This window comes from Hemibagrus wyckioides, linkage group LG20, assembly GCF_019097595.1.
Source record: "Hemibagrus wyckioides isolate EC202008001 linkage group LG20, SWU_Hwy_1.0, whole genome shotgun sequence".
Lineage (NCBI taxonomy): Eukaryota > Metazoa > Chordata > Actinopteri > Siluriformes > Bagridae > Hemibagrus > Hemibagrus wyckioides.
The window spans coordinates 8,786,829-8,809,423 of NC_080729.1; the positions used below are offsets into that span (position 1 = coordinate 8,786,829).

Sequence of the window (22,595 nt, forward strand, 5' to 3'; positions counted from 1 at the left end):
GACACCACCTTTTCTAATATTTTAGATATAAACGGAAGGTTTGAAATCGGTCTGTAATTTGTTATTTCATTAGGGTCTAGTTTAGGTTTCTTAAGAAGAGGCTTAATGACTGCCAACTTGAGTGGTTTAGGGACATGACCTAAATATAGCGAAGAATGAATAATGTTTAGAAGAGGCTCTCCAGCTGTATGTATCACTTCTTTTAGTAATCTAGTTGGAATCGGGTCTAACAAACACGTTGTTGATTTAGCCGTGCTGACAAGTTCATACAGCTCTTCCTGTCCTATACCCGTAAAGCATTGTAGCTCTAGATGTGGAGCTTTAGGCTGGACTGGATCACAGGATGCTGTCAGAGGTTGAACATCCATTATTTTGTTCCTGATACTATCAATTTTTTCAGTGCAGAAATTCACAAAGTCCTCACTACTAAACTGTGATGGAATACTCTCTCTGGATATCTGATGTTTTGTTAGTCTAGCCACTGTACTAAATAAGAATCTGGGATTGTTTTGGTTTATTGTTATCAGTTTGCTCAGATGCTTGGCCCTAGCAGCTTTTAGAGACTGTCTATAGCCGGACATACAGTCTTTATACACAATTCTAAAAACTTCTAATTTAGTTTATCTCCACTTTCGCTCGAGGTTACGGGTTGCTCTCTTGAGGGCATGAGTATGACTATTGTACCATGGTGCAGGTGTCTTTAATCTCCGACCTTTTTTAATCGGATGGGGGCAACAGTGCCTAGAGTGCTGGTAAAAATAGTGCCTATGCTTTTAGTAACTTCATCTCGATCATCTGTATTTAGGGGTCTAGTAAGAAGTTGAGACAGTTCCAGCAGGTTACTCGTGAATCTGCCTTTGGTGGTCAGATTAATATTTCTACCAAATCAGTAACATGGGGAGACATGGCTAATATGTTCTACAGGTAGAGTGTACACTAAGAGGCAGTGGTGGACCGTCAGGGCCAACAAGGCCTTCTCTGCTGGCCTAAACAGCAGTGATCTGAATCACTGACTTGCATTTTAATATATTTAATATATTTTTCCATTAATGTGTATTTAATTATTACCAATAGTCTATTCTCTACATTTCATAGCTTTTCTCTTGGTTGCGCTGCTTCCAGTAGTGTATATTTATGATAAGAGTATTTATCCAATCATAATTCAGCCAGTGGCTGACATCATGTGTTGCCAGGGTGAAAGAAATCTGCCTTAAGGCCTTCAGAATCAATAGTGCAGGCGTCCGTAGCTTAAAATAAGTGGCAATGAAATTGTTACATTAACCAAACAGATTTCGAGTTGGCGTCACTGGGGCCATCCAGCAGGCATACGATTACGTCAGCAATTTCCCGTCCTTTGATTGGATAATTGGAGTAGTCAGAGGCAGCAAACCGCACAAAACCGCACACTAAATAAAATATATATATTTTAACTCACAGTGGCTGACAGAGGAGAAGAAATCGATTTAGTTGCAGACATCCTTACAAATGCATTTTCAAGGTGGAGTGTAATAAAATTGACTATTCCTTGTGAGGTGTGAAATACTGTAGACTAATTTTGTTTTTACTTTGCTATTTAACGGTTGATTAGTATCTATTGCCATGGTGTCATAATGATGGTATAGAGGTGGATTCATTCAGGAAGGACACCAGTGAAGGCCTAGGTGTGAAATACATGGCCCGCCACTGCTAAAAGGTGATGGTCTGTGATATCATGGCTTTGAGGTAGAATATCTATAACAGTGACATCTGTTCCATGTGATATAATTAAATCTAGCGTATGATTAAAACGATGAGTTGGTCTAGTAATGTTTTGTTTAACCCCAAAGGAATTTAGTTAATCCAAAAATGCGAGTCCAAAAGCATTAGCATCGTCTACATGAATGTTAAAGTCTCCTACAATCAACACTTAATCAATAGGTCTGAGAGTAGATGTGCAAACTCTTTAAGAAAAACAACGTAGGGCCCCGGGGGTCTATACACGGTGGCCAGAGCGAGATATAGCAGGGAATTATTATGTGTGTCAGTGAGTGCAACATTAAGGATAAGCACTTTGATTGAGTTAAACCTGGGTCCTGTTTTCTGAGTAACAGTAAGAAAATTGTTATAGATAGTTGCAACACCACCTCCACGACCAGTCTGACGGGGCTCATGCTTATAGAAATATCCTGATGGAATAGACTCATTCAGACCAATTTAGTCATTTGGTCTAAGCCAGGTTTCAGTAAGGCAGAGTGCATCAAGACTATAATCTGATATCATTTTATTAACAATAAGTGTTTTAGGTGGAAGGGATCTAAGGTTGAGAAGCACAAACATTAGAAATAGTTTTTGGATGCTTATTTGGCCTTTTTCTGGTTTTATGGTGATTATATAATTTCGAGAGCTTTTAACAAATTTATTCTTTGATCTCACTATTCGAGGAACAGACACAGTTTCTATAGGACGAGCTTTGTGTGCACTTGTATCAGTATGGTGAGTTGAACCCTAGCTATTATAATTGTGATCTGAGGTATGACTTACCAGTCAGATGGTGCGTAGTGTCCTGGAAATGTTGTGCGAGAGGACTGCTGCTCCAACTCTGCTAGGGTGCAGGCCATTAGTATGGTAGAGCCTAGGATGCTCCCAAAAAACATTCCAGTTATCAACAAAGGGTAATTTCTGATCTTCACACTATGACTGTAACCATTCATTAAAAGCAAATAGCCTACTGAACCTCTCGATTCCTCACTGGAACGTGGGCAGTGGTCCTTACACAGTGATCCTCGTCATGGGTGATGTTCTGCGTACCTTCTCAACCAGGTTCCTGAAGTCGTTCTCCAGGATCTCTGATTTGTTTCATGCCGCGAATTTACCTGGGACAGGTGAGCGTCAGTCCGTGACGATTCCAACGTGGCTTTCCGCTGTCGCACCTGGGCCTGCTTCACCTGTAGGTGGAAAAAAAAATGTCTGGCCAATTTCCATTGACCTCTCTCACCAACAGTGTTTCTGCCTGCAGAACTGATGCTCACTAGCTTGTTTTTCTTCACCAATCTATGTAAACTCTAGAGACAGTTGGATGTGAAAATCTCAGATCAGCAGTTACTCAAATTTCTCGATCCAGCCGGGTTGGCACTAACAATCATGCCACAGTCCGAATGAATGAGTTCACATTTTTTCATCTTTAAGATGAACGTTAAGCTCGTGACCCGTATCTGATCTCCATTATGTTTATGCACTGCACTGAGGCCACATGATGGACACCTGCACGAGTGTGTACAGGTGTTCCTAAAATACGTGCAGGCAGAGTGTATGTATATTGAGCAGGTTGCGACGAGTGTGAGATTTGGGTGATCTGGCTCGCGCCCTCACCGCTGTCCGTGCAGCAGGTGGCGCACGCGAGCGCCCTTTTAAAAGCCCAGCGAGTACGGAGGCAGCGCGTGACACCGGCAATTGTGCCGCGGCTGCTCGGGCTCGCCCGTAACGCAAATCGGCGGCGAGGAAAACGCGTGACAGATCGACGCCCTCTTTTTCAACGAGTTGCCAAGAGTGGCGCGGCGTCGCGAGCGAGGAGTTTGGCGCGTGCACGCTGAGCAGAGAGCGGCGGAGAGTTTTTTTGCTGCTGTCCGAAAGGTTACCGAAGTGCAGCCAAAGAAAGAAAGAGGAGGGGGAACAGGAGAGAAACTCCACACAGGATGTTCAGTATGCATCTGTCCCGTTTTTACCGTCGAGGTTTAACGGGTTTAGTTTAAAAAATCGCGTTTGGACCTCAACCGATCAGGCTCTCTGCTCCTCTCGCGGTAATTCCAGCTGTTTAATTGGGACGCATCCGGACGCAGCTCGAGGGATCCAGGAGTCTCTGCGGTTTCTGCAGTTCCCTCACTGTCAAGGGGGCAATGAGAATTCCTGTCTTTTTGCATTGACAACGAAATGGGGTGAGTGAAGTGTGTTGTGTAGTGTGTGTGTGTAGTGTGTGTGTGTGTGTGTGTGTGTGTGTGTGTAGTGTGTGTGTGTGTAGTGTGTATTGTGTGTGTGTGTGTGTGTGTAGTGTGTGTATTGTGTGTGTGTACTAGTGCCTCAGGAGGGAGAAAATCTGTATCTAGGCAGATTGTTACAACTTGTTGTTGCTGTACATTAATCGTCTTCTAAAAATTACAGTCACTGTGCCAAAGTGCAGTTTTTGCTTCTCAGAGTGTGTGTGTGTGTGTGTGTGTGTGTGTGAGAGAGAGAGAGAGAGAGAGAGAGAGACCTTTAGTTTTATTCAGTAAAGGATGCACAATGCATCAAGGATATCCCTGTATGGAAATATCGATACTATTTGTTTTTGTTTTATTCAAAAATTTTTTGCAGCGCTTTGCCTGACACTTGTTAACTTGCTGTTGCAGTTGTAATATGGGATTTTTATGAGAATCAATTATAATAATAATAATAATAATAATAATAATAATAATAATAATAATAATAAATCTCAGCCAAAATAATGCCATTAAACGGGAGACATGCTGTTGAAATATTACAGTGAAGGGGCAGACACATTTGAAACATAGCTTGTATGTTACATCTGTACTTGAGTACAAATGCTGATTTGTTTCAGTGGATTATATCTGTCACACGCATGATATATACTATCACTGTATATATATAGGGGTGAGCGATATGGAAAAAAAATTAGATCACGATTTCTTCTGGAAAAATCACGATACACGATTTTATCCCGATTCTTTCTCATGTTGGTTTTAAGACTGTTTGGCAAATTACAGAGCTACAATACAGCCAAATTAATGTCTCCATATAAAAATATAGCCTTTACCATTTGTTTTCAAGTATTTTTTAATCAAGTTAATATTAAATGCAAGTGCAACTCTGCAAATTAAGAACATTAAACAAGACTTGCATAACAATGAAAGACTTGCCATCACAAAATGAACAATGGTTTAAGAAATCTTACATTGGTAGTGGTAACAGTTGTAACAGTCAGATAGTTTATTAGACATAGATCCTCAGCAAAGAGGTTCAGAAATGTAAATAGCTTATTCTTACAAAGTTAAATAAAAATATTAACTTGGTCTAGTCAAATAAATGCAAGTTCACAGACTTTAGCATAACTCCCAAAATAAACATTGGCTTCAAAAGGTAAAAACAAACATACAAAATGTAAACTACCTTTTGTAATCTGTTAAGATTTTTTGAAAGTGAAGAACCAAAACAATAAAATAAAGGTACAAAGATATTTCCTGACCTGAGGCTTGTAAACTTAGCAGCTTTAGAACATATCAGTTTCTAAAAGAACACAAAGTACGACTAATCACAAATTTTTAGAAAGGAAAACCAGCTGATTCACTTTATCTGGCTTGAGAGTTGCCCTTTGGCAGGTGACAATGTTGCCACCAGTGCTGAAGGCTCTTTCTGAGGGAGCACTTGTTGCTGGAATGCATAAATACTTTCTAGCAAGTTGGCTAACTCTTGGAAAGTTTGCCTCATGGACTCTCCACCATTCCAGTGGATCCATGTCACTTTCTGCATTTGGTGTGGACAAGTAGCCCTTCAATTCCCCTTCTATTGCTTCTTTTAGAGATGAGGAAGCTGATGTTGTGGCTGCAGATGCACTTACAACACCTGAGGCTTTCAAAAAGCTGGCAAGTGATCTCTTTGCTTTCTTGGGTGGTGTCTGATCTTCATCAGGGTTTTGTGATGTGGAGGTTGAGGTACTAGAGGTAGGCTGCTGATTTGATGATACTGGATTCTGTATGGTCAGCAAAGACTCCAGCTCAGACACAGCTCTGGTTTGTATTCCCTCAATGTATTGTGTTTTGAACCTGGGATCGACAAGCGAAGCCATATCCAGCAGGTCATCAGCGGTGGGGTCCTGATATTTGTCAGTGAGGTATTTGAGAATGGTAGTCTTCATTGTTTTTGTTAGTTCAGTATCCTCATCATTCAGGCTCAAAATGTTGACTTTCAACAGGTGAAGCACTGGTTTTACATAAGATATACTCACATAGTCCTCACCTGAGAGTGCATCAGTAAAGTCTCTCAGAGGACTCGGAGCCTTTTTCATAGATTCCATCACGTCAACATCCTGCCATGATGGGACTAAATGCCTCGTCTTCCTGTCTGCCTTCAGGACCTGAGAAATCGCCTTTTCCTGGTCAAGCACTCTCTCGATCATGTTGAGTCTCGAACCCCATCCAGCTTCTGCTGAGGTAGCTTTAGGTCAGTTTGAGCATTACTCAAGTCCCTCTTTTTCTTCCAGCTGAACGAGAATGTACTGATGGCTTTCTTGCAGACAGATGTTACACGTTCAACACGAGGGTCTTTGGCACTTTTTTCTAACAAAAAAAGAATAATGTATTAAATTAGATTTAACCTAATGCACAATGTAAAATTTAATTTACAAATGTTTATATTATAAAATTATATAATTTTATTGAAACCGTTTAGATGTTCACCTAAAACGTTTTATTTCATATACAAAACAATTACATATAACAGTGCAATTATTATTATTGCAAACTAATCTCATAATTTTACTCCGTTTTACTCTATTTATTATGAACAATATCCTGAATGGCAGAGACGATATTTATTTTTAGTTGGACTCACCGATAGCTAGGTGAAGTCTGTGCCCAAAGCATTGCAGACGAGTCCAGCTGTTAAGCTCCAACGCCTTCACCATATTGGCCCCGCTATCTGTCGTCATGCAGGTCATGTTTTCTTCTTTCAGTCCCCAACCTTCAAGAGCGTCCCTAAGGCCTTGCACTATGAGTTCTCCCGTGTGTGGTCATCTGGGAAATATGTATATAATAAACGACTTGCAGTCATGAAGCCAGTGTATCGTCAGGCATAAATAAGGCTCTGACGTACGGCTAGACCATAAATCAGCTGTTTATAAAAACAGTTTATAAAAAAAATCAGTTTATAAAAACTTTTACGTTTTGAATTGCATGTTGCATCTTGCTGCGGCACTCGGAATAAAGCTGTGGAATGGCCGTGGAGGAAAAATATTTGCGGCTGGGTATTTGGTAACGTGGATCTACGACTTGTCTCTCGATGGCTACATCAACACACACACACACACACACACATACACAGGATGTACACACTTTTACACATTTGCACTTTTTGTGTAGTAAGCGTAGTTGTCTTTACTGTTTCCTTGTGGGTGAAAGTGCGTATTGATGTATTTGTGTGTGTGTGTTCTATATTATCTGTATTATTATCTTGAGTTTCTGAGAAATGCTGTAGTCAGGTAACATCTCTGGAACTAGTGGAAACAAAGAATTTCCAACTAGTTGTCTCATTGACAATTTAGGCTTTTCTTGACTCTCTAAAGTACTCGAACCTTTGGAACCAGGAAGCTGGAACTGTCGGTTTTGTGATACTGGCTTATGTACTGGAAGTATTGGAGCTCAGGGACAGGCCTAAAAGCACTGCTTGTTGCATACTGTATATAATAGACTCGGTTTGTTCATGCTGTTTGTGCCATGAAAAAGCAAATGTTTGCTATTTTATCCTGCACAATGTTCTCACAAACATGTCTAGTTTTTAGGCTGTGTGTGTGTACTGAACAGGCATAACATTATGACCACCTGCCTAATATTGTGTTGGTCCCCCTTTTGCTGCCAAAACACCTTTGAATCAGAACCAGCATTGACTTCTTCAGTAATTTGAGCAACCGTAGCTCGTCTGTTGGATTGGACCATCCTTACATGCATCACTGAGCCTTGGCCATCCATGACCCTGACGCCGGTTCACCACTGTTCCTTCCTTGGACCACTTTTGATAGATACTGACCACTGCAGACCAGGAACACCCCACAAGAGCTGCAGTTTTGGAGATGCTCTGATCCAGTCGGCTAGCCATCACAATTTGGCCCTTGTTAAACTCTCTCAAATCCTTGCGCTTACCCATTTTTCTTGCTTCTAACACATCAACTTTGAGAACAAAATATGTTCACTTGCTGCCTATTATATCCCACCCACTAACAGGTGCCATGATGAGGAGATAATCAGTGTTATTCAATTCACTGCTCAGTGGTCATAATGTTATGCCTGATTATGTCATTCACTTTCTTGAATACATAATCTTCTGGTGTTCTGTCATTTTCTGTTTATCACTTAGGGAGCAACCCATTTTTAGTACCTGAGTGCACGTGTTCCAGATTGATCCAGCTACTAAGCGCAACCGAATCCCAGCCAGCAAGCATGCAGTCACCGTCTCTTTCTTCTATGATGTCAATCGGCATGTCTACCGCATCAGTGTTTCTGTTATGAGTGCAGATCAGTGCAGAATTCAAGAGATGTGTGCTGATGGACCTGAGCAAGTCCTTTTATGTGGAAAATCTTGACAATCAAGTCCTAAAGCTTGTACATTTATAATGCTCAAAGCTCTACTGTACACAGACATGTAGAAATGAACGCTATACTGCAGAGCTGGACAAAAATGTACATTATTTCAAATCTAATTATTTCCTAAACACTACAGGGATATTTTTCTTTCTTGTGATTTCTTTTGTCCTGCATCATTTGCATAATAACTTACCTGAGGTCAGTGCATCATCAGGTATCAAGTCAAGAAGTTTTTATTGTCATTTCGAGCATAAATAGTAGATGCAGTACATAGTGAAATGAAACAATGTTCCTCCAGGACCATGGTGCTACATAAAACACAAAACTACATAAAACAACACAGAGCTAAGGACTAAAAAGTAAGTTAATCTAGCCACATACAGTGTATAGTGTGGAACCTAGTGCAAACAGAGTAAGAAATAAAATGAAAGAGTACTGACCAGTATACAGTCTATGTGGACCAGTGTGCAAAGAAAAGGAGGCTTGTGAACATGTACACATATGATAGCAGCAGCTGGGAGCAGCATTAAAGTGTGATGTACAAAAACAGCATTTAAACAGCATTAAAGTGTAATGTACAACGAAATATACAGTTTTGGCAGCACTGAAAAAAGGTGGTCCAGTAAACATAGATGTATATTGAATATGAATGTTCTGTTCTGGGTGTTGAGTCTGATGGCTGGAGGAAAGAAACTGTTACACAGTCTGGTTGTGAGGCTCAGATGCTTCTGTATCTTTTTCCAGAGGGCAGGAGGGTGAGGAGTGTGTGTGAGGGGTGTGTAGGGTCAGCAAAGTTAATATTTAGTGTTAATAAATGAGAAGCCATCAAACTCCTCTTGGATGGACTGGATGAAGAAGGAGAGATTCCCATGAGAAAGCTTGGGCTCCTCACAGGTGAATCTGCCATCAAAATTATTCCTCTGTTTCAGCCATGACCAGTTGATCTCACTGAAGAAAGGGTGAACTATGATAGCATTCTCCTTGCCCTCGGACACCACACAGCCGAGACGATCCATGGGCTTCTTCCTCAGGAACGCTTTGAGGATGCTGACCGCATTCCTGCTGAGGTTTGATGGATATTCCGGTTCAGCACTGATGATGGACTCAAACATCATCTCCTCGTTGTGATCATGAAACGGAGCGTAGCCTGTCATCATCTCGTACATGATCACACCTAGGGCCCACCAATCCACCGATGTGTCGTATTCCCAATACTGTAACACCTCTGGTGCCATGTAGTTGGGTGTGCCACAAAAAGTGTTGGCAGTCTTGCCGTCTAGTATTCCCTCTGCGCACAAGCCGAAGTCAGCCAGCTTGCAGTGGCCATCGGCATCTAGGAGGATGTTTCCGGGTTTGAGATCTCTGTGAATAATCCCGTTGCGGTGGAGGAACATGAGGGCACAGGCGATCTCAGCAGCATAAAATCTGGTGCGGGGTTCATCAAATCCACATGAACAGGAAATGTGAAATGCAAGATCCCCGCCATTCACAAATTCCATTGCGAAGCACAGTGAGTCGCTGGTCTGGAAGCTACAGTAGAGGTGGGTCAGGTAGGGGTGTTCACTGGCCAGAGCCAAGATCCGCCTCTCCATGAAGGTGCAGCTGATGTTTTCATATTCCCAAATCGTTTCCTTCTTCATAAACTTCAGCGCATACACCTCATCAGTGCCTTTGAGCTCGGACAAAATCACCTTCCCGTATGTACCCTTTCCAAGCACACTGAGGAAGTTGAAGTCCTCCAGGCTCTTTCTCTCAGGCTGTAGCTCCTCATCCTCTCTGCTCTCCTCTGAATTACAGTCATTCAGGGACAAAGTCTTTTCTGCTTCTTCCAGAGGCTGAGGTGCTGCATCTTCTCTGCTCTTTTCTAATATCTGTACACTATAATAGAGAAAGAACCACAGCAGAATTAGCACTTCTATACATTTAAACATTATTCAGGTTTGATTCAACACTTCCACTCTCTGGGACAGATGTACACACATGGGAATGCACATAACTGGGTGTGATGACAATATGAGCTCACATTGTTGAGAAATGAGTTTTAATTTTCTAAAGCTACATCTAATCACATGAACTGCACCTGGGAACACCTTTTGGTACAATCTTCCCTCAAATGTGATTGTATTAGTCCTATTTTACCTTTTCAGGGAGATGGCCTGCACTTCATCAGCTACTCCTCGCTTCACTTTGTTTTTCTCATTCTGTTCAGGACAACACAAATACAACAAGGTTTAGTTTCTTCACATAATCCACACAAAAGCACAAGTTTTGCTAATTTGTAAAAAAATTTCAGATACAGTGTAAAGAAAAGTAAAGTCATCCAATCTTACCCGTCTCAAACGACGAAAGTAAGTCAGTGAGTTTCCCATGTCAGATTGATCTTCTTATGAACAGATGAACACAAATGAAAGAAGGTAAATACAAACACTGTAGGACTGTGAATACACGCTGAAGAACTTCAAAAACACACAATGTAGGACTATAAACACACTCGCTGTAGAAGTACAAATACACACGCTCTGTAGGACTGTTAATGGTCACCTGATTTACACCTGTTAGTGGTCACTATGCCTACAATGATCTGATTCTGTTCTCCTTCTCCTTTTATAACTAGTGTTATTTTCACTATATTCTTAATGAGAATAGTTTTTCATTTACTGTTTATATAATTGTTTTTATTGTGTGTAATTTTTATTTAATACATTAATAATTCTCCATATTTATCAAGGCACCAATCAAACTGGAAGGAACTGTATATTTGGTTCTTAAATAAACTGTCCCATGAATATACTGTATATATTAGAAGCATTTTCTTTCTGTTTTATGAAAATTGTTATAACATATCCACTGTGATTATATTTTCACAGAGGACTGAAAAGCTGCATTTGGAAATATTAATCAAACACGACTCTAAAATCTAAAAGTCAAAAAGCTGGTCTTTTAATCCAGATCAAGAAATCACTTAAGAAAACACACAAAAAAGTTTCAGTTTTGATTTCAATGAATTAATTAAAGCAACTATTAATGATACTTTACATTTCCAAGAAATAGACAAATCTAGTGAAGTTTTGTCAACCAGCAGCATGTAAAGGTTCATGCAACTAAAATGTAAAAAATGGAGAGTGGCATCTTAGTGTTTTTGAATGCTCCTGCCTCCCACAATCATTCCTAGATTTCAGTGTTTCTTAATGATTTTATTTAATCTTATTCCCCCAAATGTACACAAATATAATAATTTAGAAATGAATGATGTGTTTTATGTATTGAATAAACACCAGAAATAGGTTTCTGTCTTTAGCTTTAGCACTCTGAGTTTTCACTTTCATTTACATTTACCTGCATGTTACAAAAATCTTCACACATATATTGAAAAATTGTAAAGAATCTGATGATTTATTGTGATTTTTGTCATGCTTATAAGCAAATCAAATGAGAAGGGGCTATAGCACAACAAACTATCAGGATAAAATGAGTTACAGTAAAAGTCTGGGGTCAGAAGGTGCCTCTAGAGATGATCCCCATTGCACCCAGCATTCACAGCACAAATCTGCTTCCTGCATCCAGGTCAGTAAATGACTTTAATTCAAGTTTCCATTCTCCTGAAACTCACTAGTGACAATACAAACCATCAAGTCTAACCTATCTAAATAGTAGCCAGAGAATTCCCTCCTGAATTAATGAAGATTTATTACCGGCTTTTAAGATGCTCTTCTTTTGTCCAGCCTGTACTGAACTTCAGCAGGAGGATGGAGGCAGCAATGCACTGTGGGTAATTCATGACATCACATCACCCAAAACACTTCTGAATTCCACGTTGTAGGGATCTTAAGGAGTGGTCCTCAGACTTTGCTGATCGACTGAAGCCTCTTCAACTTTCCCTGCAGCTGGTAGAGAATTGCAGCAGGAAACCCATGTAGTGGACAGATGATTCTCCTTGGAGGACATTTAGGGCCTTAGAAACTGACTTCATAACTGCAGCATAATCACCTAAAAAGCCCAATTCAGCTTACTCTTTAAAAAATAACTTTCAATTCAGTTTATGAACCACTATCTACACACCACCAGTCTCCATAAGATATCAATTTTAAGTCAAATACAACTGTATCATTAAAATTTGAAATTGTACTATTTTATCCAACAACCAGAATACAAATATATTTTAGACAACATGTTAACAGCAAGTATATTTTTTATAACCAGTCTTTCTACAGCAAGGTAGTAGGAGCTCCATTGGCTCACAGGAACCGGAGACTGCATTCACTCTGCACTGTTTCAAATGCTGAGGTGGACCGGCTTTTATTCCACAACGCCTGGCATTTTCCAAAAGCAGACCAAGACAACTTCCTGTATGTCTGGCATCAGCGGCTTATACAAGATTCAGGAGATGGAATGCACATCTGTGATGTTGTGGAAGTTGGTACTCAAGGATGGCACCAACATCTTGAAGCTCAGCTTCTTCATCATAGTCATCTTCTTCATGTTCATCAAGTGGGCATCCCTGTCCCCCACCAGATCCTCACGAGACAGTTACTTTCAAGTGTCATAACACTTATTTTGATTTAGCATAACCATTGCTTTTTCTAGAAGTATTTTTGTTTTAATTTAGCAGATGCTGGCGACCAGAATTGTATCCTGCAATCACGAGTGCAAACAAGTTTTCCTCAGGTAAGATAAATTGTTGTTTTTCATGCATTTTTTCTCCATTAAAATTTCCACTTCAGTTAATGTACAAAAGTACTTAAGTTAAAAAAAAAACAACTAATCACTAAGTGCTAATGTCATTTTTTGTAATTATTCATTATGTGTGAAGAACCTAATGTTACTCTACTCACACATGCCTGTTAATCCAGAGTCTTAGAAATGAACATGATACAGATGACAGTTAACATTATTCTGAGCAGTCACGGTGTGCAAGGGGAACATGGGGGCTGTAAAATAGCAGGATTTGAGAACATTGCAGATTTCCTGTTAGAATTTATTTTATAGTAACAAATTAAAACCTGATAAAACATTTTACCATGCAGATGTTAAGATGATGATGATGATGATGATGATGTGTGTGTGTGTGTGTTTACAGGACACTACACAACATTACATAAAGACGGGGTCTGTGGCTTGTAAATTGTTTCCTACATGAAAACTTGACTTGAAACAACATTAAACATTAAAAAAAATGCATCACAGCAGAAGAAAACTATAGCAGAGCAGTCTGACTTGGTAACTCATACAGAATAACTAATGTGTGCTGAGCACTCCTGTGTCCTGGGAATCAGTTTTAAACAAATGACAAGCAAGAATCTAAGCAGATTCACTTTAATAGAAGCTTGCTGCACTACAGATTCAGAAAAAAGTTCAACTTCATCACAGTCAATGTTTCAGTATTTAGTTAACTAATGCATTGTAATGGGCAATATCCTGCGTGACATTTAAAGACTAATTTACTTGGTGGTCAAATATCAACAATAAAAGCTGACCTAATCATCATAACTTGCCATTAGAAATCACATGATATAGAATAACAACATATCTCACAATGGGTGGTGGCAGTAAATATTCTAAGGCATATCATGGTGTTTGCAGATGCATTGAATGTTCATGAATATGTATAGGTCTGTGCAGGTGCATATATGTGAATGTGTGTATGATTATTAGATCTAGATATTCCTTTATAAGAACTGGACCTAATCAAGATTTCTCTGCAAATCAGCTACATACTACCACTAGTAGAGGATACCAGTATTCAAGCAAAGCTACAGAAGCTCTTGTTCAGCTTGAGAAGGAGCTGGTTCTCAAAGGTGCTCCCGTCTGTTCTTGCTCTCTTGGGACTAAAAATAAGACCTGCTGAACTGAAAAGTCTCTTACATGAAGCTGAAGCAGGTAAAGCTGTATTTAATCTTAAAGACAACTTGCAGAGTGCTTGGAAGTATTTCAGAATTTCTCTCTCATCAACTTTGCAAGGTAACCATTTAACTGCCATTTAACAGTTTCCTGACCATGAGTTGGCTTCATGCTTGCAAAGAAGTCCTTTTCATCAGAGGCACAGGAGCCAATACCTGGTGACTGATTCACGCACTCTTCTTCCAGGTGATCCTCGATGTATTCCAGACCTGAAAAAGACATTTACTGAGATGCTAATGTTATTATGTAATGTAATGGTATTGATGAGCCATCTTATTGGACATTTAAAGGGAGTAATAATATAAAGTATAAAGAAGCTCAACTTTTCTTTATTTTTCTCCACGATAAATCAGATCCTAATGGCAGGTTTACATGCGCGGGCTGGGATTTATAAAAGGGTTAAAAGACCTGCTGTATTATTATTGCTACACTTAGTTTTTAACACCTTATTATATGAATTCAAGTAATTGAAAAAGCAGCACTTACATGGGAAGTTTCAGTGAAGTGCATACAAGCAAAAGGCTTTGATAAAATTGAATTTATTATCAATTTAATTTATCATCAATTAATTTATTCTCAATTTAATTTATTAACAATCTTGTTCTGGATGCTGAATTCTGAATGTATTTCATTTAGTGCACAAGCCATCCATCCATTGTCTATACCCACTTTATTCCTAATTAGGGTCATGGGGATCTGCTGGAGCCAATCCCAGTGCACATTGGGCGAAAAGCAGAGGTACACCCTGGACAGATTGCCAGTCCAACGCAGGGCCACATATAGACGAACAACCACACACACCTATGGGCAATTTAGAATTACCAATCAACCTAAAGTACAGTTTTTAGACTGTGGGAGAAAACCAGAGTACACCCACACAAGCACGGGGAGAACATGCAAACTCCACACAGAAAGGCCCCTGCCAGTTCAAACCCAGGGCCTTCTTGCTATGAGGCAACAGTGCTAACCACTAAGTCAGCGTGCTGCCCTGCACAAGCCAAAACATCAAAAGTATGCTGTCCTTTGCATGCTGTCTGCATGCAAATGCCACCGAGGTTCTCTCCAGAGTGCTGGGATCAAACCAGTGGGCTGTGACACCTAGTAAAATTCTCCTACATGAACTCCAACAATCTGTGGTTGTGGCAATAAGATCTATTTCCTTCATTGCTCCTTCAAGGTTTTTCTTTCCTTTCTATAGCAAGTTCATCTCTTTTGCAACGCAAGGTGTGGCATGACATGAGGGAGGAGACCCTCTATCAGACTGGGTTGGAGGATTGGAGACTCTGGATAACAAAGTTCAATACAACATTATCAACATTCCTCTGACTCATAATCTTGATTTATCCTGACTTCAGTTGTCTTGAGGTTGAAGGAGCTACCTCACTTTTCTGCTTGTCTTTTTCATGAAGTCAGCAACATTTCTTCAACTGACTACTATGTTTTTTTCTGAAATAAATAATTCCATATGTCAATTTCCCTCTCTTTGATAAACATCAGTGTTTACTGAGTAACAAAGCCTACTGAGTCTGTGAAGATTCTCAGTCATCCAGGTGCGGTTATCTGGAACCGAGTATGTTCTTTACCCTTTGGGAAGTTTATGGGATTCCACAAATTCTGCCAAATTCCCTCAGACTGAATAAGCTGCTCAGATGAGTAGTGAAACGTTTTGATCTAACAAGAAGTCCAGATTGACATGACTCAACTTCCAGAGAAGCCTACTTGGGCAAAGAATAGTTATTATATGCATATTGGCTAGTTGTGCGTTATATGTTCAGGCAGTCAGTGAAAGCTGAATTTGTGGAAATCTCATTCTACTAAACATCAAGTGCTATATATAACCAGCCAGAAGATTAGGCTAATGTTACCAAAGTCCTAAAGTGTTTACCATTTCACAATATGAGAGCTTTAATACAAAAGGTAAAACAGCTAGTTAACTATTTGAAACAGACAACAAAAAAAAGTTTTCACTGTGTTAACTTGTGTTATTGGGTTGCTGTATAACATCAGTAAGGTTAAAATAGGCTACTACTCAAGAGTTACTGATTACATTAGCTTACTTAACTAACTAAAGTGTAAAATCACACTAAAATCGTTTGTGGTTGCAAGCTAGCATTAGATTTAATATTAAGGGAAATCACAATTATTCTTATCACTGGATGTGATTCTGAAGTGGCCTTCATATGAGCCCTGATCTAAATCCTATTGAACATCTGTGGAAAGAGCTGAAACATGCAGTCTGGAGAACGCAGCCTCCTGGAGCAGTTTGCTCACAAGGAGTGGGCCAAAATACCTGTCCACAGGTACAGAAGTCTCATGGAGAGGTACAGAAATCACTTGATTATAATGATTGCCTCAAAAGTTAAGGGTACCATCATTTTTTCCTAGGCCAGTTTCATTAGATAGCTTTTTTTAAACGTGTCTGTTGGAAAAACAATTCAAAAGCAATGTCTGATTTTCATTCATCAATTTTCAGTAAATTTGATTTATTATTACTTTTGTCAGTTTCAAGTGATTTCAGTGACCACTGTGGGTTTTTCTTTCTTTAATAGAAGGGTATCAACAATTTTATCCATGTGTGTAATATCCATGTGAGCTTATCATACAATAAAGCATATCTTACACAACATCCGAGATCTCTCCATGTGGAATTTTGGCTAGAAGTGAATTGTTTGTTCTCATTAGGACCTCGGTGTGACTGGATGCCTTCCATAAGCTTTGTAATATAGCCATGAATGGTCTGCAGCGGCTTTTGGGAGATTTTAATTCATAATGATAAATCCAATGATTTATTTATTCATTTTTTCGCTTTTGAAAACATTTATGGTTGTATGCATCCACTCCCCTGTGGTCATGTGTGCAGTAGCTTTGATGTCAAATGGACAATGGAATAACATGAGATTGACCTCATCCTTCATATCTACAGAATTGCGGCACTCTATTGGCTTGAGAAGCACTTCATCTGAATGCCACAGCTTGCTCTTATGTGAAACCATGTGCTATTACTATATGCTTGTGTGTGTGGAGAGAGAGAGAGCATTAAATTTCTCCAATTTTTAATTTAATAAAATCTGTCAGTGTGATTTGTTTGAGCTGCACTTTTCCAAGCCACTTTTCACTTTGCCTGTATGGTTAAGACAGAGCTCGCCCCTCCCCCACCAAGTTATCAACCAATTAGTGATTATCCAATCAGAGCTCTCCATGAACAACAAGAGAAAAACAAGCTCTCATTTTCTCAAGAAACTTTTCTACCTACCAGGATGGTTTAAAGTGGTTTAAAAGAAAGATGGAGCGGTCGAGATTGTATCACAAACAGTGTGAGGAAAGACATGAAAAAGCCCAGGTAAGTAATTTGATTTGCACTAATAATATGATTGTTTTGGGCAGTAGGCTAGCAGCAGCGGCCCGAGTGCAGCCGAGTCTGTTTCGGAACCTATCGGCTTTAGACTGACGATGATTTAGCATTCATATGCAGATGTCTGTTTATAAAGATTAGTTTTTATTTCTCATTCTCCACTCTCTGTAAGCAGAATGAGGTGTTTAACATTTGGCTTTGTGTATAAATGAAGTTGTGTGTGTGATGTTTGTTTCTGATGACTGCTTCATGTTGGTCATGGTGCCACCTTATTTTCACAACTTATTTTCTCCTTCTCTCCCTCAGATACAATGGCATCTACTAAGATCTCAGCGTGTCTGGTGGACATTTCATCTTGGATGACAGCTCATCAGCTGAAACTCAATCTCAGCAAAACTGAACTGCTGGTCATCCCAGGTGATTCATCCCTAGCACAGGATCTTGCATTATCTCTGAAAAACTCCATGATCTCCCCTTCGGCCACTGCTCACAACCTTGGGGTAACCATGGACAATCAACTATCCCTTTCCTCTCATGTAGCTAATGTGACATGCTCATGTCGGTTTCTTCTGTACAACATCAGAAGGATTCGACCATTTTTATCCACACAGGCTACTCAAGTGCTTGTTCAGGCTCTGGTTATTTCGAGACTGGACTACTGCAACTCTCCTGGCAGGTCTTCCTCTTAATGCAATTCATCCACTGTAAATGAAAAATGCAGCTGAACGACTTGTTTTAAACCTGCCCAAGTTCTCCCACACCACCCCACTGCTGCGTTCTTCCACTGGCTTCCAGTAGCTGCACACATCAGATTCAAAACACTGATGCTGGCCTACAAAGCCAAGAATGGACCAGCACCATCTTACCTCAAAGCTCTTATTACTCCTCACACTGCACCTCGCTCCCTCTGATCCACTAGCACTGCCCGACTGGTCCCATCATCTCTCAGGGTAAAAGGTAGGCATACATCTAGACTCTTCTCTGTTCAGGCACCAAGGTGGTGGAATGAACTTCCCCTAGATGTCCGTACAGCCGAGTTGCTGACTGTCTTCAGACAACGACTGAAGACCTACCTCTTCCTGAAACACTTAAACTAGCTCTTATTTTCCCCCATTTTTATGTATTGTTATATGTTATATGTATATATTTTAAAAAACAAAAAATAAAAGCAGCAACAGCTCAGTTTTAAGCTAATAGTATCCTAAGTCTGTAACCTACTGAACTAGTTTGTTTTGTGTGTCCTGTCCCGTGCTTAACTTCTTCAGGTTGGTCCACTCCGTACTCCTGCCCGGGCTTTCCTGATGATCCAGCTTCTACCACCACTAATCAGTAATGGTGACCCTATAAAGCTGGGACAGAAGCCAGTACCAGGAGCTTGATTCTTGGTCAATGACCCAGAGCCTTAACCACTTGAGCCACCACTGCCACCTCTTCCTGAAACACTTAAACTAGCTCTTATTTTTTCCTGTTTTTATGTATTATGTTTTTACATATTTTTAAAATAATCAGTAATGGTGACCCTATAAAGCTGGGACAGAAGCCAGTACCAGGAGCTTGATTGCTCACTTCACATTTGGTGTTTGTGTTGTGTGTAGTTCCGTGTCCTGTTTCTGCTTCAATCTGGTTTCAATCCTTGCTTGCCTTGACTTTGAGGCTGATCTATGCCCTGTTTTGGTTTTGGCTGCCTTATTGGTATATACTCTCGCCTGTGAATGTAAGTATTGCTACATTATCTATATATCCGGTAGTAGGGGTGTGGGTTTTTGTCTCTGTTTTTCTTGGTAAGGGAGGTTAGGGAAGGTAATTGTCTTTTTGTTTGTTTCTTGTCTTTTGTGTAGGTTAGTTAGTTCCTATCCTGAGTGTTTCTGTGTATGTTGGCCTTGGTCCATGCTGAAGTCTTCCCCGGTTCACTGTGTTGTATATCTCACTACATTATAATATATCCGCTTTATTTCACTGCTGTGTGTGGGTGTGGTTACTCCTACCTCTGGGGCATCATATTCAGGTCTTCTCTCTCTCTCTCCATTTAAGATTACTAAATAAAATAATTAGAAAATGAATCTGCTTGCCATCACTAATCTATCATTTGTGTGTGTGGGAAACACTGGTCTAGCATTAGCTACACTGCTAACAAACCTGGCTATATAGCTTGGGAGCTAAATATTGTATTGTGTAGAATAAAACATTAAAATCAGTAGATGGCAAAATATTCTCATTTATTATTAATGCCTGATTTTAATTGAATAGTTAGCTGAATGCTAATGCACTTGAAAACATGGCTACCCGTTTTAAGCTCTCAACACAATACAATATTTCTCCTAGTTTTACCTACTAGTTAATAAACTTGGCTATTGGTTGTAAATGTATGATAGAAAATGTTAGTTGTAATTGAAGTCATTATTCTGAGTCACAGAAAACTCCTTTTTTACAGACTCTGTGGATGTGCTGGGAGAATCACCTGATACTCCCTCTGTCCTCCAGGTAAGTGTCCGCTAAATAGTCCGATTTTAACTACATTTCAAACATTTAGGCTGCTACTAACTGTGTGTGTTTGTGTCTATGTCTATTAAGGTCGATGAGCCCAAAGTGCTGATTTTTTACCGGTGACCCTCACAGTGACACTTCAGCTGTCAGTCTGGTAACCAAACCTACAATTTATTTACAAAGATGACCACAGGATTGTCCATGTGACAGAATGTTAGATGTGTTAGTATGAAACCGCTAGAATGAGAAACACTTGTGAATTTTTTGCTTTACTTTTCACAGCCTCCCAGTGCTGGTGAGCTGAACAGAGCCTGGTGTGATGATCAGGTTCAGTCTCCGGACTCCATCAGCTCCCAGTCTGAGGTACTGTACAGTGCTGCAGCTGAGAGAGACACACACACACACACACACACACACACACGTCTTTACAAGTTGTTTCATTTTGTTTTTCGATTTCTAGTCAGTGGACATTAAGAGCAATATAATGTTCTGTGTTTTAATATAAAACTCTTGATATGAAGCACTTGTGATCTTTTTGCTTTGCTTCAATGTTCACTTTTGTGAATTGGGGTTGTAGATTTTGAGCTTTATCTAAATGTTATTTGCATGAATTCTCTCAATTTAAGGACACTGAGGACCTTCTTACTGGAACTCAGGTAAGGATTATTCATTGTGGCTTTACAAAATGTTGTTAACTGCAGTGACTAATTTTGTGTGTTTGTGTGTGTTAAGGTCGCTCAGCTGTACGATGAGCCGCCGACCACTGCATCTGATGATGACCAGAACGAAAGCTGTAGGGTCAACAAAGCGTCTCAGCCTCTGGAAGAAGCAGAAAAGACTTTGTCCCTGAATGAGTGTAATTCAGAGGAGAGCAGAGAGGATGAGGAGCTACAGCCTGAGAGAAAGAGCCTGGAGGACTTCAACTTCCTCAGTGTGCTTGGAAAGGGTACATACGGGAAGGTGATTTTGTCCGAGCTCAAAGGCACTGATGAGGTGTATGCGCTGAAGTTTATGAAGAAGGACATGATCTGGGAATATGAAAACATCAGCTGCACCTTTATGGAGAGGCGGATCTTGGCTCTGGCCAGTGAACACCCCTACCTGACCCACCTCTACTGTAGCTTCCAGACCAGCGACTCACTGTGCTTCGCAATGGAATTTGTGAATGGCGGGGATCTTGCATTTCACATTTCCTGTTCATGTGGATTTGATGAACCCCGCACCAGATTTTATGCTGCTGAGATCGCCTGTGCCCTCATGTTCCTCCACCGCAACAGGATTATTCAGATATCTCAAACCTGGAAACATCCTCCTAGATGCCGATGGCCACTGCAAGCTTGCTGACTTCGGCTTGTGCGCAGAGGGAATACTAGACGGCAAGACTGCCAACACTTTTTGTGGCACACCCAACTACATGGCACCAGAGGTGTTACAGTATTGGGAATACGACACGTCGGTGGATTGGTGGGCCCTAGGTGTGATCATGTATGAGATGATGACAGGCTACGCTCCGTTTCATGATCACAACGAGGAGATGTTTGAGTCCATCATCAGTGCTGAACCGGAATATCCATCAAACCTCAGCAGGAATGCGGTCAGCATCCTCAAAGCGTTCCTGAGGAAGAAGCCCATGGATCGTCTCGGCTGTGTGGTGTCCGAGGGCAAGGAGAATGCCATCAAAGCTCACCCTTTCTTCAGTAATATCAACTGGTCATGGCTGGAACAGAGGAAGATCACTCCTCCGTTTCAACCACAGATAACATCAAAGAGGGACATCAATAATTTTGATGGCAGATTCACCCGTGAGGAACCCAAGCTTTCTCATGGGAATCTCTCCTTCTTCATCCAGTCCATCCAAGAGGAGTTTGATGGTTTCTCATTTATTAACACTAAATATTAACTTTGCTAATCTAATATTAGCATTTATTATTATTATTATTATTATTATTATTATTATTATTATTATTATTATTAGTCATACCATTTAAATTTGTCCATTTACATCTACACATGTATATATTGTATCTTCCTATATATAATAGAGCTGACACATATATTATTTATATATTAGTTTATTTTTATATACACTATATATTATATTTTTATTTTATTTTATTTTAATGGGCAGCATGGTGGCTTAGTGGTTAGCACTGTTGCCTCACAGCAAGAAGGTCTTGGGTTCGAATCCTGGGGTCGAACAGGCTGGGGCCTTTCTGTGTGGAGTTTGCATGTTCTCCCCGTGCCTGCGTGGGTTTACTCCGGGTACTCCGGTTTCCTCCCACAGTCCAAAGACATGTACATTAGGTTGTTTGGTAATTCTAAATTGCCCATAGGAGTGAGTGTGTGTGGTTGTTTGTCTGTGTGGCCCTGCGATGGACTGTCCAGGGTGTACCCCTGCCTTTCGCCCTATGTGCGCTGGGATAGGCTCCAGCAGACCCCCGTATTTTATATTTTATATTTCATTTTATATTATATTAAATTATTTTTATCAATAAATAAAATTTACTATAAATTTACTATTTATATTATTTATACAT

At 40.1% G+C, this 22,595-nt stretch overlaps 1 protein-coding gene and 1 pseudogene across 1 annotated transcript; one reads left to right on the plus strand and one right to left on the minus strand.

Annotated features, from left to right (window-relative positions):
* Positions 1 to 9,118: 9,118 nt before the first annotated feature.
* On the minus strand, positions 9,119 to 12,803 carry LOC131342012 (protein kinase C epsilon type-like). The gene is made up of 3 exons (XM_058372718.1): positions 12,720 to 12,803; positions 10,464 to 10,525; positions 9,119 to 10,202 (listed from the first exon to the last, which is right to left on the minus strand). The coding sequence occupies exons 1-3, from the start codon at positions 12,801 to 12,803 to the stop codon at positions 9,119 to 9,121; spliced, it is 1,230 nt and encodes a 409-aa protein (XP_058228701.1).
* Positions 12,804 to 16,451: 3,648 nt separating this feature from the next.
* LOC131342013 (protein kinase C epsilon type-like) lies at positions 16,452 to 21,958 on the plus strand (annotated as a pseudogene).
* The last annotated feature ends 637 nt before the right edge of the window (positions 21,959 to 22,595 follow it).